General features: G+C 42.4%; 1 protein-coding gene across 1 annotated transcript in view; it reads left to right on the top strand.

Moving 5' to 3' along the window:
- Positions 1 to 18,603, top strand: part of CCDC201 (coiled-coil domain containing 201) — a 131,682-nt gene extending 113,079 nt beyond the window's left edge. Inside the window, exon 2 of the mRNA XM_086966834.1 lies at positions 18,254 to 18,603. Within this exon, the coding sequence (XP_086822960.1) occupies positions 18,254 to 18,340 (87 nt within the window). The 3' untranslated portion in view covers positions 18,341 to 18,603. The remainder of the gene's footprint in view (positions 1 to 18,253) is intronic.
- The last annotated feature ends 517 nt before the right edge of the window (positions 18,604 to 19,120 follow it).

Raw genomic sequence — 19,120 nt, 5'->3', positions numbered from 1 at the left:
AGTATACGGGGGGATAAAGGGTGTGGACGAACTCCTTTTAGAAAGTCTGAGGTCCTTATTAAAGACAGCGCTTGATCCTCTAGAAGTGAAGCTTGCTAGCATGGAATCTCAGCTTTCTCAGCTACAATAGGCTATGGCTGGATATAGGGTAAAAAAAAAAGAGAAAAATGCAGACGGCGGATATCGCCCAAACCAGTTATGTGCCCACTGGGGCTCCCAGCCCTCTTCCTCTTCCTGCTGCCGGATCTTCTACCACAGTTACCAATACGACAACTGTGGGCGTAGGAGCTAGTGTAGGGCCTGCAGTGGCAGGCAATCTGAGTATACCCACTATAGATTCAGCCGGGATACCAACAGAGGGGGGGCAGTTTATATCCAATACGACATCTCAGGTTATGGCCAGAATTGACTTACCGCCCGAAACCAGTCCGTATGTGGTGGTACTCACAGGTATCCCTGAGATCAGCAACCCAGCCCAAAATCATTTATGTCACTAAAAAATAAACTGGCTTAACCATAATAGACCCTTACCGCTTAATGCTAGGAGTGAGGTATTGATGGTATGAAGGATAGCTTGGGTGGGTCATAGTCGGAAAAACATTACAGGTGATTGTGTTCTTGTCAATTTTAGGGAACCATGCACAGTAGAATACATCTGTAATTGGTCTCACAACAGTGCAGGGTCAAGGATCAAACCCTATCCTCCCTCCTTCTTCTACCCTCAACCAGTATTGTTAGATTGCGCATCGGATTGGTCCGTGGTGATGCAAAGGCGGGGCCGAGGGGCGAATAGGGGTGGCCACAGAGACCAAATCACTCAAATCACTCAAAACTACCCACTAACTCAGAATAGGTTTAGTTCCCTTGAGATGGTAGATTGACTTCAGGCCGATAGGGAGACTAGGGTGGCTATTTCACAGTTTAAGAACCCCAAAGAGGTCACTGAAATTGTAGAAGAGTCTGAGGTTAGCCCAGTAAAATCCCCTTCACTCACCCAGACCCGGGATCTAAACATAGCTAAAGGGCTTTGACACAGGAAAATGTAGTGCCACAGCATCGAGATCCACTTAATTGTGGATCTCTAAATCCATGTGAAACAATAGGAAATGCTGCAGCAACCAAAGCTGCTGCAGCACCGAAACCACTTAAAATATTATCCTGGAATGTGGTGGGCATAACACATAAGCTACATTGTACGGAGTGGGGCTCCTTGGTAGACCAGATGGACTTATGTCTGTATCAGGAGACTTGGGCCAGGGAGGAACATTCAGAGAGACATTCAGAGTGCAGGATCTGCCACTTTTCACATACCTGCAAAGTGGGGAGGGCGAGGAAGACCTTCTGGGGGCCTGGTTATATGGGTCACCCTTCATCTGGGTTGTGCGGTGGAAAACGTGCCCACATACTCAGAGGATGTGCAGTGTCTAGTGCTCAAATGGCCCAACGGGTTCTGGCTGGCGGTTGTGAATGTTTACTCGCGGCCAATACATCTGGGCCTTGAGTCATCCACAATCGATGATCTATCCCAATTCTTGAGTACATTGACCAAGGAAAATAGGCTCTTAGTGGCAGTAGATGTGAATTGCCAATCTGAGCCGTTTTTTTAACCTAGTGAAGGTGCTCTTATAGGAGAGGACGAGAGGACGATTACTGGGCGATTCCCCAATCTCAATCCCCACTCCCCAAGATGTGGTCCCCGCTGGCAACTCCGATCACAGCCCTTGTATTAAATAATTCCCTTAGGGCGTGTAATGGATTTTCAGCGTCCGACAGCCCGTCAGTGTGTACTTACAATAAGAAAGGGCATGAGTCGGGAATCGATTACATCATGGTGGAAACCCGGATGTGGTCGTTGGTCACTGATTTCAGGGTAGTCGAGAGAGTTGATTGTGACCATAATGCGTTATGCCTGGAGCTGGTGTGTCCAGGGCAACAAGAAATAGATCCAAACAATGGGGGAGGAGATGATGAGGTGACTGGACTGACAGTAACAAGTAACAGGCGCAGGGTAAAGTGGGGGAGAATAGTAGGATCGGCAGAGAACTTAGCTAAAGCATATAATATAGTCCTGCCACGACTCTTGGAGGTCGAAACTTTAATCTCCCAAGACTTTCCTACGGATTTTAACGGTGAATTTAGTGGGATTCATTCAGATCCAATTTAAAATCTTGCTGGAGTCTTCTACTCTCAGGCACCCACAAGAAGGCCTAGACAATCTGGCTCATCCTGGTATAACTCGGCATGCAGGAGAGCAAAAGGTAATCTTCTTACAGCAATCAAGGCTGGGTCCAGTAGAATTGTGATCCGCGAATGTAGATCGCAATATAAAGAGGTCATCGGCCATGCAAAGAAAGAATGGGACATGGAAAGGTGGATGATTTTAAAGCAAGCCCTGGATTCAAAAGACGCCCGCAGATTCTGGTCATTGGTTAATCAAGGCTCGGGTGAACCAAAATCCGCTATATAGCCGAATATTGCGGCATCTGTATGGGAGACCCATTTTAAAGGCTTATATGGGGGTGAATCTGCTTTTTGCAGCTTATCTGATCTGCGAATCCTAGAAGATCAGCAGGAGCCCATGGAGTTTACCTTAGGGGAGGTGACAAGCGTTATAGGGAAACTCTCAGCATGAAAAGCCCCGGGACTTGATGAACTACCGAGGAATCTTTTCAGACACCAACCTGAAATCTGGGGCCCCTATCTCCTAGTGGTATTTAATGCCATTTTGAGTGGAATGGAAATTCCGAGTACTTGGCTGGGGGCAGAGATAGTCCCGATATTTAAGAAGGGGTCACCTCTGCTCCCAGTCAACCACAGGCCAATTAGCTTAATAGACGTACAACGAAAAATATTTACGAGATTGGTCTTGGACCACTTGTCGATGTGGATGGAGGAACACAATGTACTGAGCCCCTTCCAGGGGGGATTCAGGAAGAATACTTCCACCATGGACCAAATTTTCCGACTGATCCTTTTGTACTGGAAGAGGGTAAAGGTGGAGGGTGGCAGCCTCTACATGCTCTTCGTGGACCTCAGGTCCACGTTTGATCTAGTACCCAGGGGGAAACTATGGGCTGTTCTTCGGGATTTGGGTGTCCAGCAGTAGATTTTAGTGTTGCTCATCAGATTACATGAGGGGAACTTTGCCCAGGTCCGCTGTAGCAAGAATGGGACGCTGTCACCAAGGTTCCCCGTTGGCATGGGGGTGAGACAGGGTTGTGTCTTGGCACCGACCCTGTTTTGCCCCTGTCAACGGGGTGATCGCACATCTGGACAGCGTCCCTGATAATGATGCACCTAGGCTTGCAGGTAGGAGGGTGCCGGCGATTATGTTCGCGGACGACACCCTCCTTCTCTCCAAATCTCCCATGGGGATCCAGAGGATACTGAACGGCTTTGAGGACTTTTGTCAGAGTAGAGGCTTTGAGATTAACGTCGACAAGACAAAATTCATGATTTTTAACCCAGCAGCGTCCACTCACGCAAATCCATCATTGTGCGATGTACGTCTGGAAAGGGTTACGACTGTCCAGTATTTGGGTGGGAAAATTTGTCTTGGGGTCCACAAAAGGTGAAATCCCATATGAAACTCACGCAGTTGTCGGGTTCTATCTTAAAAAACTCCTCAAGCTTTATACCAGTGAGCCCTGCACTGGAGGAATACAACACGCAGGCAAGGGCAGCCGCTCTCTACGGGGGTGAGCTTTGGGGACATTGCGTTACCCCCGAAATGACCAAAGCGGAGTCTAAATTTGTTCGCCGATTGGTGTTGCTTCCTCAGAGTACCCCACTGTAGGACTTGGCCCTTTCCCCAGAATTTTTCGTTTTTTATTCCTTTAATTTAGGGTGCCCCCCCCATTGTAACAAAAGTGAATAGGCCTTGTGTAATGGGGAAAGCCCTGTGTAATGTTAAACTAATGTTAAGGTGCAGGTGCTTTCTTCACCTAACATGGCTGCCACTGACCCCTGCTACTGCAGTGCGGTCTTTGTGGGCGCATTCTAGTGGCCAGGAGCTGGCTGGAACCCTTCAAACAATGTATCCATACTAGCCTGCCAGCCTGTCCATAGCCATAATGGTGGAACCTCCTAGAACCTCCTGGAACCTTCTGGAACAGGTGAGGTGGTACCAACTGCCACTGCCAGCTGTCAACTGGCACTAAATGAGGAAAGGGAGGGGCACTTTCCTGTCAGACTGAGGGAGCGCAGACCTGGGGGAGAACCTACGCAGGTGCTTTAGGCGGTGGGGCCTAGACAGGGGCCTTTGACACTGGTAGAGACAGGGCCTAGGTGCTGCCTATCAAGTGTTTAGGTATCCTGAATTTGCCCCTCTGACCTGGCCCGGCGGAAGGGGAACCCCAGGTCTACTTGAAGGGAACTGGCTGAGGAGACTTGATACCAGCCATCATCTCCAACCCCCCCCCCCCCCCCCCCTTCAAGGAACCCAGAGACTGCAATTTACAAGGGTGCAAGAAATATAATGCACCAAGAAGAAACCAAATCACCACAGGACTTTTGAGAAATCAACCAGGTATTGGCGCTGTAACACTCCCTGCGCTCCCTGACGCCACCTGGGATCCCTTTTTCTGGATTGCCACTGTTGTGTGAACTGTCCTGTGGAACCTGCTGATCTGACTCCAACTAATATAAACTGTCTGCCGGCTAAGCGCTCTTATTCCCTGGCGCTAGGCCCCTTTGAAGAGCGCTGTGATGCCCCTTCAAGCGCTCACCTGCTGGCCCTGAGAACCTGTGAGACTGGGAACACTGTCAATGAGCCCCGTGGGTCCTAATTATTTATAGAAGCCCCCCCCTTTTTTGACATGGGCAATAGCCCTTAATGACAGGATAAGAAACCCCAAAATTGCTCATTTCGTGACTGGACTGAGGAGGAAGTAGTCCCTAGCTGTGGAATTACTTCAGTCAGATTGCTTCTTGGCAGGGACTGAGTTTCACAAGGAGAAACCCCCCTGCGGGTTCATTGATTTATCCATGCCTAATGAAATGTTTTGCACTCCTGCCCCAGTGTTCTAACTTGTACCTACCAACAGGGATACTCTTGAATACTGAAATGTTTTATCCCTGCGTCAAGAACTGCAGAGCAAGGAATTGGTTAATTGTGCCTGTCTAACGAAAGGTTTTGTTCCAACCTGAGAATTCCTGCTCATGTGCCATTGTTTTACTGGTTCTTAGGCACAGGGTTTAGATACAATTAATGGAAGGTTGATCCCTGCTTGAGGAGAATGTTATTCTGGGTAAATTAAATGTTTCGTCCTACATAAGGGGCTGCTATTTTTAAGCTGCAGGAGCTAGGAAAACCTTATTACAGGCCCTGCCGATTCGAGAAGCTTGCTGCGCAAAATTGCTAATGGGGCCTGGGTTCTAATGACCTGCTTATTCCTGATTAAGGAAATGGTTACTTCTGCTACTTGAATGTTTTAACCTTTATTGAAATAAGTTATTGCTATTGAGAATATGAATGGCTCTACATGAAATGTTGTTCTCACCTGCGAACAGGATAATTCCTAATGAAAGGTCCCTACTAGATTAAGGGGGTTTTTACCCTGGTATTGAACTTTTTTAGAGGTCCCAAGGCCCACAGTTTATAGGCCTCAATTCATAAAAGGATAACCCCTGATTAGAGGATGTAATAGGACGCCTACAATACCAGGATGAAGAGTATTAGCAAAGGCTCGGCCCAAACCCAGGGATTATCCATATTTCGCCTAGTGTCCTACTCAGCCTAGGCCTTATGCATGGTTTACCTGTTATTAAATGTTTACTTCTGCTTAGAGAAGTGGTTACTTCCTGGAAGAAATGTTGATGCATTGCCTACCAGTGTAAAATGAAATACTGATTAGGAAGTAATGAAAGGCTATACCTTTATTGTATGTGTTGCATTGGTGAATTGCTCCCTTTACTCTAACCCAATGGGATGTTTACCTAAGGGGATGCTTATTCTTGCTCAGGAAATGTTGTGCCTTTTTATGGGGTACTTACCTGATAGAATGTTTGTTTAACAACTAAAATGGAAATGTTTATTCAAGTTACTGACCTGTTTATGAAAGCCCACGGATATCCCCTGGGGTAAATGGTTAATGTGGTCAAGGGAATGACCGCCTCTGCTGAATCAGCCAGCTTAATGCCCTGTTGGTTCCTGAGTAAGGGATTTTTATTATCCCTGCCTGATTCCCAGTGGAATGTTTTATTCTGACCTAATGGGATATTCATACTCCTGCAAAAGGAGATGTTTCGATTTACATAAGGAAAGGTTTGAAAGGCGTAAGCCAAGCCCAGGATGCTCATGCTTATCTGTTGAAATGTTTAGCCCTACATAGGGATCTGTTATTAATTTCCATAAAGCTGGTCTGAATCTGGATGACATGTTTTACGTTGGCTTCATAGGAAGTTCTTCATCTGCTTAAGGAGAATATTCTTTCTGGTCTACTGAAATGTATTATAACTAAGGAAATGTGTAGCCCTAATCTAGGAAATGCTTACTCTTGCTGGGAGTGATTCTTAAAATGGCTAATCCTGCACAAGGGGATGTTAATTCTTAATGAAATGTTTTTCTCCCACTTAGTGCTACATTTACTGGAAGCCTACAGTTATTTATTTACATGTTTTCTGCTGTAAAACACTCACCCTTGCTTGGTGAGAAGTGGGTAAAATGCCTACAGATCTAATATGATGTAATGTCATTTAGTTGCCTTTTGTGATGTATTCCTTACAGGTGTTGACAAGAAGCAAGGCTACGGTCAGGCCTGTGGTTATCTACATTTGATATTATATAATATTTAGTATTTATCTTATATTTAATATTTATTCACCTAGTATTTTTTGCCAAGTGTTGAAATACATGTATTTGAAAGGAAGGCTAATAAGGTAATAATACTGTGAATTCTTGAATACCCTGACTCTGCTCTATATATAAAAGTTATTTAATTTTTATACATACTCACTGGAGTGGCGTCACTCATTGCGTGCCCAGTTTTCTGTCTCAGTGGTTGCGTGTGCTGTATGGTCGCTTTACACATAAGCTTTCGGATGCCTACCCGCTCGTGCCATGCTACCCTAAGGGAGCTGGTGACCCCAGTTCCAACACCCACTAATACCACTTAGGCTAGACTTGGGACTGCCACCTATTGCCAATGAGTTGAAAGTTTAGCCACTAAGGTTCTGGCACAGGTTATGGACTACCCCAGATCTTTTAAACTACAGGGAGGAACTGAAACAGATCCTTAGCTATAATTGCGTAGGCAAAATCCCTTGGCTTTCGTTTATTAAGTATGAACTGTCAAACATCATTACAATCCATGTGGGAAGATCCAGAGAGAACCTGTGGTCAGGTATCACGCAAACTGTTTTCCAAAATCTACAAAGGAAAGAAATTAGAAAACCTAATTGCCGATCCTAATGTAGGCACCCTTACAAACTCTTTCTTAGAATTCAAAAATTCTTATTATTTTGAGGACTGAAATAGTGTCACTAATGAGTCATTAGGAACATCCCCTTAGAGCACACCTTTTACTTCCTCCCTTAGAATCAGAGGATTCCACACAAGTTTTATCCTTTTGAAAAAAGGTTTATTAACTTAGTCTTTTCATTTGTTTGTATACTTTTGCTCTGTTGTTTTAATTATTCACAACATTTCTCAGTGTATATTCACATCAGTGACATAGATAGTTTCTTTATCCAATGCATTTCGGGCGTGCCGAAGCGCCCTTCATCAGGGAATACATACTCTAAAAATAAACATATAATGCCAAAATTAAAATGTGTAATGTTCATATCAGTTCCAACCATTAGGATTTTGTTCAAGACATCGTAACTCACAGTGACTAAACATTCGTGGATGTGCATATGTTAGTAAATTGGTTCACTCACGTGTCACTGTTTTCTAAAGAAATTCGGTATCTGTAAAAACGGGGATAGATATAAATACTCGGGTAAATATGCTGCTCGCATATAGACGCTTCTATTCTGCACTAGCGTTTAGCTTATGGCTATCTGAAAACTGACCTCGTTTCAGATGGTTCGGCGTCTCTTCGACGTACGCTGCCCTTCCGAGTAGGATGGTAGTTAAGGAAACTAACAACAACCATTCCTATATGCTATCATTCCGCTCACGTGACCGTGAGGCGGACGGCCTGATGGCGGTTACAACCCGCCGGGTAAACCTATGTTATCGCCATAATATTATGACGAAAAACTATATCAAAATAATAAGGGTAACCTAATGTTCAATAGAGAAAATTGTAACAACGTGTTCACAAAAAAAATTCAAAAAAATGAGGTCAATAGTATACAAGGCTCGAACCCTGGGATGCTTACGCAACTAGGGGCCAAAACTTAAACGATGGTGCTATACCTCTATTGGGTGTATTGTGAGTGAATAGAAATACCTGTAAGTGGTGAAACATTAGAAAATTACACTCATAACGAAAAATGAAATTGTACATACAATATCGCAGGTTGTTCAGTCCAGAGTGAGGAAGACCCAAAAGGGTTCCCTTATTGTTATACGTTACCAATTGTTAAAGATAGCATGATAATTCGCTCCTTTCATTTAGTCCATTGGGATTCTGGGTGGACAGTTTGTGAATCCAAAAGTTCTCACGTTGTAGCATGTGTTTGGTGTTATCTCTTCCTTCTGCTTTCTCTACGACTTCTAGGATGATGTATTGTAGTTGTGAGATGTTGTGTTTTGCCTCTATAAAGTGCGTGGCTACTGATGATTTGAGGTTCTTCAATCTGATATTTGATTTGTGCTCGGTCAGCCTTGTCTTGATGCTTCTCTCCGTTTTGCCAATGTATAATTTACCGCACGGGCATTTCAGTGCGTAAATTACATTCCTTGAATTACATGTGGCGTTAACTCTGATCCTTATTTTGTTCCCTTTCATTGGGTGATTAATGGAACTGCCTTTGATTATGTTGTTGCAACAACCACAGTTTAAACAGGGTTTTGTTCCTTTGAATGTTTCAGTTGTTGGTTTCCGTTGTTTCAAGATTTCTCCTAGATTCTGTGCCCTGGTATGAGCAAATATTGGGCTCTCTGTGAACGTGTTTACAAAATCAGGTTCAGATTTTAGCATGCTCCAATGTTTTTTGATGATTCTTTTGAAATTGTTACTTTGTGTCGAATATTTAGATACCGCAACTATGCGTGTTTCTTCACGTTTCAGTGTAGTTTTTAGTAAATTTCTCCTGTCCATATTGTCCACTTTTTCTCTTGCTTTATTGATCACCTCTTTGGGATACCCTCTGTCTGTGAATCTTGAACCCATCTCATCCAGGGTATGTTTAACCATTTCGTTATTTGATGTTATTCTTTTGACCCTTGTCATTTGGGAATAAGGTAGATGTAATTTCAAGCTTGGCTGGTGGAAACTAGTATAGTGTAGCAAATTATTTTTGTCAGTGTCTTTACGGTATACATTGGTTTCGAAACCTTTTTCAGTGTGAATGATTCTGACATCAAGAAAGGTTACCGTGGATTCTGAAATGTCCCACGTAATTTGTATTCGGCTGTCCTGTCTGTTAAATTCCTCTAGCGCAGTTTCTAGCAGAGTTTTTGAAGATTTCCACATGATAAAAATGTCGTCAATATAACGAATTGGCCAATTGATTGATAAATATCTTCAGCCCACAGTTAAAAAAATGCGAACCTATGTAAAAGACACGACTGACTTCTTACTGAAATTAGAGGAAATACAAATGGAACCAAATGAGTCTGTCATAATGTGCACGGCAGACGTAAAATCTTTGTATACAGTGATACCACATCAGTTGGGAATGGAGGCTATTGAAAAAGCCTTATTGAACACTGATATAAGTTTGGAGTTTCAGGTATTTTTAATGGAACTAATGACTTTCACTCTGTACCAAAGTTACTTCAAATATGACAACAAGTGGTATCAGCAACTCACGGGAACCGCCATGGGAAATTCAGCGGCCCCGGTATACGCGAATATCTTTATGGAAGATTTTGAAGAATCCAACATGTTGTCAAAACCCATCTGGAAAGACAATCTGAAATTCATAGTTCGTTATATTGACGACATTTTTATCATGTGGAAATCTTCAAAAACTCTGCTAGAAACTGCGCTAGAGGAATTTAACAGACAGGACAGCCGAATACAAATTACGTGGGACATTTCAGAATCCACGGTAACCTTTCTTGATGTCAGAATCACTCACACTGAAAAAGGTTTCGAAACCAATGTATACCGTAAAGACACTGACAAAAATAATTTGCTACACTATACTAGTTTCCACCAGCCAAGCTTGAAATTACATCTACCTTATTCCCAAATGACAAGGGTCAAAAGAATAACATCAAATAACGAAATGGTTAAACATACCCTGGATGAGATGGGTTCAAGATTCACAGACAGAGGGTATCCCAAAGAGGTGATCAATAAAGCAAGAGAAAAAGTGGACAATATGGACAGGAGAAATTTACTAAAAACTACACTGAAACGTGAAGAAACACGCATAGTTGCGGTATCTAAATATTCGACACAAAGTAACAATTTCAAAAGAATCATCAAAAAACATTGGAGCATGCTAAAATCTGAACCTGATTTTGTAAACACGTTCACAGAGAGCCCAATATTTGCTCATACCAGGGCACAGAATCTAGGAGAAATCTTGAAACAACGGAAACCAACAACTGAAACATTCAAAGGAACAAAACCCTGTTTAAACTGTGGTTGTTGCAACAACATAATCAAAGGCAGTTCCATTAATCACCCAATGAAAGGGAACAAAATAAGGATCAGAGTTAACGCCACATGTAATTCAAGGAATGTAATTTACGCACTGAAATGCCTGTGCGGTAAATTATACATTGGCAAAACGGAGAGAAGCATCAAGACAAGGCTGATCGAGCACAAATCAAATATCAGATTGAAGAACCTCAAATCATCAGTAGCCACGCACTTTATAGAGGCAAAACACAACATCTCACAACTACAATACATCATCCTAGAAGTCGTAGAGAAAGCAGAAGGAAGAGATAACACCAAACACATGCTACAACGTGAGAACTTTTGGATTCACAAACTGTCCACCCAGAATCCCAATGGACTAAATGAAAGGAGCGAATTATCATGCTATCTTTAACAATTGGTAACGTATAACAATAAGGGAACCCTTTTGGGTCTTCCTCACTCTGGACTGAACAACCTGCGATATTGTATGTACAATTTCATTTTTCGTTATGAGTGTAATTTTCTAATGTTTCACCACTTACAGGTATTTCTATTCACTCACAATACACCCAATAGAGGTATAGCACCATCGTTTAAGTTTTGGCCCCTAGTTGCGTAAGCATCCCAGGGTTCGAGCCTTGTATACTATTGACCTCATTTTTTTGAATTTTTTTTGTGAACACGTTGTTACAATTTTCTCTATTGAACATTAGGTTACCCTTATTATTTTGATATAGTTTTTCGTCATAATATTATGGCGATAACATAGGTTTACCCGGCGGGTTGTAACCGCCATCAGGCCGTCCGCCTCACGGTCACGTGAGCGGAATGATAGCATATAGGAATGGTTGTTGTTAGTTTCCTTAACTACCATCCTACTCGGAAGGGCAGCGTACGTCGAAGAGACGCCGAACCATCTGAAACGAGGTCAGTTTTCAGATAGCCATAAGCTAAACGCTAGTGCAGAATAGAAGCGTCTATATGCGAGCAGCATATTTACCCGAGTATTTATATCTATCCCCGTTTTTACAGATACCGAATTTCTTTAGAAAACAGTGACACGTGAGTGAACCAATTTACTAACATATGCACATCCACGAATGTTTAGTCACTGTGAGTTACGATGTCTTGAACAAAATCCTAATGGTTGGAACTGATATGAACATTACACATTTTAATTTTGGCATTATATGTTTATTTTTAGAGTATGTATTCCCTGATGAAGGGCGCTTCGGCACGCCCGAAATGCATTGGATAAAGAAACTATCTATGTCACTGATGTGAATATACACTGAGAAATGTTGTGAATAATTAAAACAACAGAGCAAAAGTATACAAACAAATGAAAAGACTAAGTTAATAAACCTTTTTTCAAAAGGATAAAACTTGTGTGGAATCCTCTGATTCTAAGGGAGGAAGTAAAAGGGTGCTCTAAGGGGATGTTCCTAATGACTCATTAGTGACACTATTTCAGTATCTACTAACAGGCACCCAGGGACGTTGGTCGCCACCCTTGGAAGCACCCAATCTTGTCAATATTCTATAAAAATCAAAGCTGTGCATTCACCAAATCACATTATTATTTTGAGGACTTCATGGACGTTGTCTTCCCGATTTTAGCTTGAAAACTTATTATTCAATGGCGACATGGCACCTTACCTCTGAAGGCCGTTACAAGTAAGTGGACGGCCTCATTAGATAAGTCTTGCCCGGGCTGCAGTTGCGACATAGAAGATGAGCTTCATGTTCTCTTCTTTTGCCCAGCTTACTCCACATCAAGAAAATATTGGGTGGCACCATTGTGCGGAAATTTGGGTTTCAAACACTGCTTGAATGCCTTTAGAATTCTTAAAACTAGTATATCGAGCACTATTGTTTTTGCACTCTCCAAATTTTTGCTAGCCATGTGGTGCAAGCAGCGTAAATTAATTGATATCTATTACTTGCACCAGAATGATTGTCCAGAATCTGAAGTTATTTTAAAATATTCGAAAGATGAGAGATTTTATTCTGCCTATATAAATATATTGCCATGTGTATATATATGATTTTTTAATGTTACTAGTATTCGCCCTTTCTCTTCCATTTCACCTTGTTTTTTTATCCTGTACTCTTTTATGGCCAAACTGGCCCAAATAAAGAATTTTTGAATTTGAATTGATCTTACTCTACCATTCAAGTCTCTCTCAAGTCAAAGAAGGTTCAGGGTGTCATAAACATACACCTAGAAAAACAAAGATAGTAGAGATTAATTTTTGGAGGATTGGGTACTTGTACACATTGAATAAGGGTGAAGAAAGCAGAGAACCTTGGGAAATCGTCTAAAGGGATGCTTACATGTTCAATTCACACAAGCCTAATGTATTGTCTTCTATTTGAAAGAAAATATTTGAGCAAATATAGAGGTTACTCTGGCATTCATGTAAGTGCATGAGATATTGTAGGTATTGCAGGTGGAAAAGGATCAGTGCAGCTGCTGGCTAATACTCATCTGGGGCAAGATCTTTTGAGACATTTGTTAACACTTACTGTGTGAGTGCCACAGGGTTAAAGTAAGTTCAAATGCTTTTGGAATTGCTTTGCAATTTCTCTTTCAACAATCCTGCTTAGTAAATATAGTTTTGATATAATTCTAATGATAATTTTGCTGAGGGATTCTTTATTAGAGGTGCGATCTCTTGCTTCAGCTGAGCTGGAATCATACCCTGTGGTAAGGAAGAATTTATCATACAGAAACATTTGGTGCCAGTGAGAAAAACATTCTTTTACACATACTTGGTAGGATGAGTTATCTGAGGCTTCTGTTTAGCCTGAGGGACCTTGATGAAATCTCATGAATGCCAGAAAAAGTTGAGTTGAAGAATGCGAGGAAGTTTTTGCTATGCTACTGCATTGTATTCAGTTTTGTCAAATGTCCAGTGTTTGACGGCTGTCAATCATTGTAAGTTATCTGAATAATTTTAAACAATAAAACAAAACATAAATGCTGCATTTGCCAATGTTCTATTCATTCATTGCCTGGTAGAAGAATACCTATAATTGGGAAAATGACAAAATACTGCATTATGACCTGAAACATCTATGGCAATTGAACATTGTTTTAAAAAAATTATAAGGAAAGAACAACACCAAACTTAATGCTTATGATCTCGGGAAAAAACTAGTAACTAATAACACATGCTAGCAAAACCTCAAAACATAACACATACCCAAAAAATAAATTAAATATCACTATATTCATTGTTGTTTCATTGCTAATGGTAATGCTAATGTGATAACTAATCTGACCTGTCACATTGTTGACATCTTTTGCAATTGCATTTGTTAAATTGAGGGTGAGACAATAATCACTGCATTTGGTGTCCAGCTATGGTATGCATGGCTTTTGTACAAGTTATGGGTTGTGGAGCTAACAATAACTTACCAATTTCAGTTTTTGAGAAGGGAAACAAATGTGTCTGGGGTTAATGAAATAATGAAAGTAGTTAACAGGGTTGCACCTTTGGAAGACCTGCAACTATACAAAGATGGACCACACTGACCAGAATTTACTGGGATGACATACTGACTCTGGTTGACTTCAATTTAGTGATTCCTGATGAAATTGTTTTAACACTTAGCAATGTGTAGTACTTTTGTTATAAAGGTCCCAAAAGTTATGCACCCAATATAAATAATAATAATAATAATAATAATAATAATAATAATAATAATAAAACCTTTTGTATAGCGCCTGGTTACACTAGGCAACAGTGTGTCCCCGCGCTTTAAAACCAATTACTAGACCAGAACCCCAGAGAAAAAGACCGCTGAGGGAAAGGGCGAAAGGATCTCAGAGTTTAGGAAAAAGGTAAGTTTTCAGTTTACGCCTTAAATTTCCTTCACATGGCTCCAACCGGAGCTCAAGGGGGAGGTCATTCCACTGTTTGCTGGCCAAATATTTGAATGACCGGCCACCCATCAGTGCCCGCTGGATTCTGGGCACCTGAAAGAACATACGACCCTGAGATCGTAGATGACGATTAGGGTGGTACTTGGTGAGTAGTTTTTGTAGATAGACGAGACCTCTCTCATAAACAATGCGATAGGTTATGCACATGCTTTTAAATATGATGCGCTCCCGTATGGGGAGCCAGTGGAGTCGCGCTAAGGCTTGTTTCCCTGAAGATCTTCTAGAGAGGTTAAGAGCCAATCTAGCTGCTCCATTTTGAACACATTGAAGCCTATGAAGGCCCTTCCTACTCAGGCCTAAGTATAAAGCGTTACTGTAATCGAGACGGGGCGTCACCAGAGTATGAATTAACTTTTTCCTGCTATTTGCAGGAAGCGAATCCAGGGTCTTGCGTAAGATCTTGGGGATCCCGTAGCATATACCTGCTATCCCTCTGGTGTAATGTTCAAAGGATAAGTTCTCGTCCAATTTGACCCCTAAATTCTTAACCTGTTCCAATGGTTTAGGAACGGTGCCAAGTTCTTTAGGCCACCATGCCAACGACCAAATGGATGGGGATTTCCCCAACACTAGGAGTTCGGTTTTATTAGCGTTGAGGCGTAGACAGTTTGTGTTCATCCAACCCGCTAGTCCACTCCGACAAGCAGTAAAGTTGGCTGAGGCCTCTTCTGGGGGCTGAGACAGTGTCACTACCAGCTGGGTGTCATCAGCATATGACACTATCTGAACCCCGTGCGTCACAACCAGCTGGGCCAGGGGCGCCATATAAAGATTAAACAAAGTCGGGCTCAAAATTGAGCCCTGAGGCACCCCATGTTTGAGCGAACGCACCTCAGATTTAAAAGGTGGACAGTGAACTTGAAATTGCCTATTCGCCAAGAATGTACGCATCCACTCGTGAGCCAGACCCTTAAAACCAACCTCGCTAAGACGAGAAAGTAACAGGGGATGGGAGACGGTGTCAAATGCCACGCTCAGATCTAATAAAAGGAGCGCGGCTGTCTTCCCCTCGTCAACTCTACTCCTTAATAGCTCGGTGGAAAAAAGGAGGGCCGATTCAGTTGAGTGGTGCGCTCTAAATCCTGACTGCGAGGGATGCAGATGTAGTCCCCTATCCAAATATTCAGAGAGCTGCTTGTTAACTATCTTTTCTACCACCTTAGCGCAAATGGGCAGCAGTGATATAGGACGATAGTTATCCAACTGCGCGGCACTCAGATGAGGTTTTTTCTTTAAGGGGATGACCTGCGCAATTTTCTAGTCTTGAGGTATACGACTTGTTAGAAAGGACAGTTTCGCCATGAGGCCTATATGAGTCACCAGAAGCTTGGCTTGATTCCTAAGGATGTTGGGACGAGCCACATCCCTAGGGGAGCCTGATTTGATGCTGCAAATAATATTCAGCAACTCCGTGGTGTTGGGCACTGTAAACTGATTAAGGCACCCGTTGTTAGTCATCTCACTGCTGGTAGAGATATCCCTGAGGGGTTCTTCCAGTACCTCTGGAAAGGTTTTATAGATATTTTCCACTTTCTGCACAAAAAAATCAGCAATAGCTTCACACATGGCTGTCGAGTGCACATCAGGGGCTATAGTTCTCTCCAATGAGGTAAGCTCTTTGTAAATGACAAAAAGTTCTTTAGTAGAGTTCTCCGCCAATTCAATTATGTTCTTGAAGAAGTTACGTTTGGTAGATCTAATCAGTTTATGATAACACTTTATACTCTTTTTATAATTGAGTTTAGCCGAGTCATCATATTTACTGCGCCAAATACGCTCCAACTTTTTGCATTCAGTTTTGCATACTTTTAAATCAGCATTGAACCACTGAGCTGTTTTAGAGCACCTCGCTGGGGCCTTGGTAGTCCATGGGGCAGTTTCATCCAAAGCTCCTGACAGCCATTTTTCATAGTCTGTCTAGGCTTCATCTACACTATCTTTAAGTGGGGGGGTGCCTCTTTTTAAAGCTAGCTCTAACTCGCCCTGCTTAATTTCCCCCCATTCCCTACGTTTACCTGCCATCAGTTTAGTACTAGACAATAGTTTAGACTCCCCATGGCTAGTAAACTCCACCAGAAAATGGTCCTACCATAATACCTTACTCGGGGGTTGAACCGCCACCCCCTCCCAGTTGGCAAAGATCGGGTCCAGAAGATGGCCTGCTTTATGGGTAGGAATCAGGGATTGAATATTGAGATTAAACATTTTTAAAATTGCTAGTAAACTTAAAGCTTCCTTATTGTTTTCATCTTCAATATGAAAATTGAGGTCACCCAAAATCAGAAACTTATTATACCTTAGTGCAGGGTGGGCAATTACTTCCATCAGGCTGTCCAAAAAAGGCGACGTCTTACCTGGTGGACGATAAATCAGGTAGCCATTAATGGCCCTGTTGGGGCGGTATTTTATAGTAAAGAGAGCAGCTTCACAATCTTTAATTAAGACTGTCTCTAAAGTGCATGACAGAACCAGTTTATGAATAATGGCGATACCACCTCCCCTCTGTTTGACCCGGTCTAGTTTTAATATCCCATAATCCTGTGGGAGTGCTTCCAATATATCTGGATTAGACTCTGCATCCAGCAAAGTCTCGGTCAGGAAGAGTGCATTTGGTTGTTTTTCCACCAAGAGGCCATAGATATCCAACTTGTGCTTCCTAAGAGAACGACAATTAATCAATAGCATGTTCATAAACTCTGTCTTACACTCTACAGTAGTGTTATTGACTGGATTGTACCGGCAGGTCTTACAAATCAGTGGTAATTTATCTACATCCAGAGTATGACTACAGGCTCTCTGAATGGGAGGGAGGAGGCGTATTAGCTGGTCTTTGGAATAGCTGACCGGTTTCAGGGCATCTGCGATAATTTGAGCGGAGTTTATGGCCCCTAGCCCCATCCGGCCCTGGACGGACACAGACGGGCTTGCCTTTGGCGCGCCGCCGGTGCGCCCGCTGCGCGGATGGGAAGACCGTGTCCTTTTATCCAGTTTGGAGGAGGGTGGGATGCGGCCAGCGACTGGACCGCAATCATTTCCTCCCTCCAGTATGGGGGGGGGTCTAGCAAGTCTCTCCCGCAGCATCAGCACGTAGTCTGCTGTGTTGCGCTGGGAGAGGGGAAACACAAGGGTAAGGCTAGCACAGAGTGCCAAAGATTTAAAATATGCCCCACAAAGTAAATGAAATCCACAGTAATACACAATTTAAAAAGATGATAAAAATCGTAGCACGCTGTCCCCCGGCTTTCCGCCTCAGGGGTGAGAGCTAGTACATTAGTAAGTAAAGTAAAGTAAAGTAAGGGAAGTAAAGACTTCTGTTATGCATTTACTCTAATGCAGTGACTCCTTACGTTTTGACTTGATGTATTACAGGTTTAACAGGAGCCACTCTGTGTAGCAGGTTCATGACAATGGTGGAGACTCTAAAAACATTATTTTTTGTATGTGGGTATGCTTGTACGATACAGTGTGTTTATACTACAATGTAATTTTATTCATAATTCCTTAGTATACTAATCTATTATATTTCGAGTAACACATACTAAAATATTTAAACATGGAACTGATTGTAATGTATATTTTTATCAAACAGAAAAGAAGACTATACAAATGGGAGCAGCGCCAACTTAAAAATATAGAAGAAGCAACTACACATGAACTGGAAATTGAAGAAGCCTAAAATTAATTCAACACTCTACCTACGGAGTTTAATTATGGATTTGCAATTATCACTTAAAAATGACACGTTATTGATTAAATAATTAGATCAAATGCTTCTACTTTAATGCTGAGTGCTGAAGAATACCAGCGGTTATGATTTTGGGGTCATGTCCTCAGCATTAGAGAGGATAACGTCTGGTGTAAAAAATAGAATTTCCATGGAGCTACTCACAATGGTGATCTGAGAAGTCTTTAGTAAACACCTTCACAGTTGATAAATATATATATATATATATATATATCTCCAAAAGAAGAGCGCACCAAATATTGAGGCGCCACACATCAGGCGTGTTGGATACCCAATGGGCGTCGCAGTCCACCAACTGCATCATGGTCTTGGAAGTTTTTGGTGGATTGTAATCCGTAGTGGTTTGCTGGTTAAGCCCCCAAATGTCTTTGGTTCCCAATGGGTTTCGCTGTTGAATGGCAAAACTGAAGTGCTGCCCCCTTTCACCTGCCACCTCGGCCATGCTGTTCCTCCTATGCTTCTAAGTAATCTGCTCGGAGGAGCTACAGCTTCCGCAACGGGGCACCTCGCGGCCTTGGGCAGACCACTATAGATCCAACAGTAGAGCACACCAAATATTCAGGCACCACACATCAGGCGCGTTGAATACCTATTATTGTGGCAGGAAGGCAGGACAGCAGCATTACCCTCCAAGCATAAACCATGTCGCCACACGCGTTCTGGGCTCACAAGCCCTTGTTCACTGGCTTGACGTAGGGGGAAGAAACAGCA

The sequence above is a fragment of the Lissotriton vulgaris genome, chromosome 4_1 (genome assembly GCF_964263255.1).
Source record: "Lissotriton vulgaris chromosome 4_1, aLisVul1.2, whole genome shotgun sequence".
NCBI lineage: Eukaryota > Metazoa > Chordata > Amphibia > Caudata > Salamandridae > Lissotriton > Lissotriton vulgaris.
The sequence above is the reverse complement of the archived record's forward strand: the minus strand, read 5'-3'. Positions and strand labels throughout refer to the sequence as shown.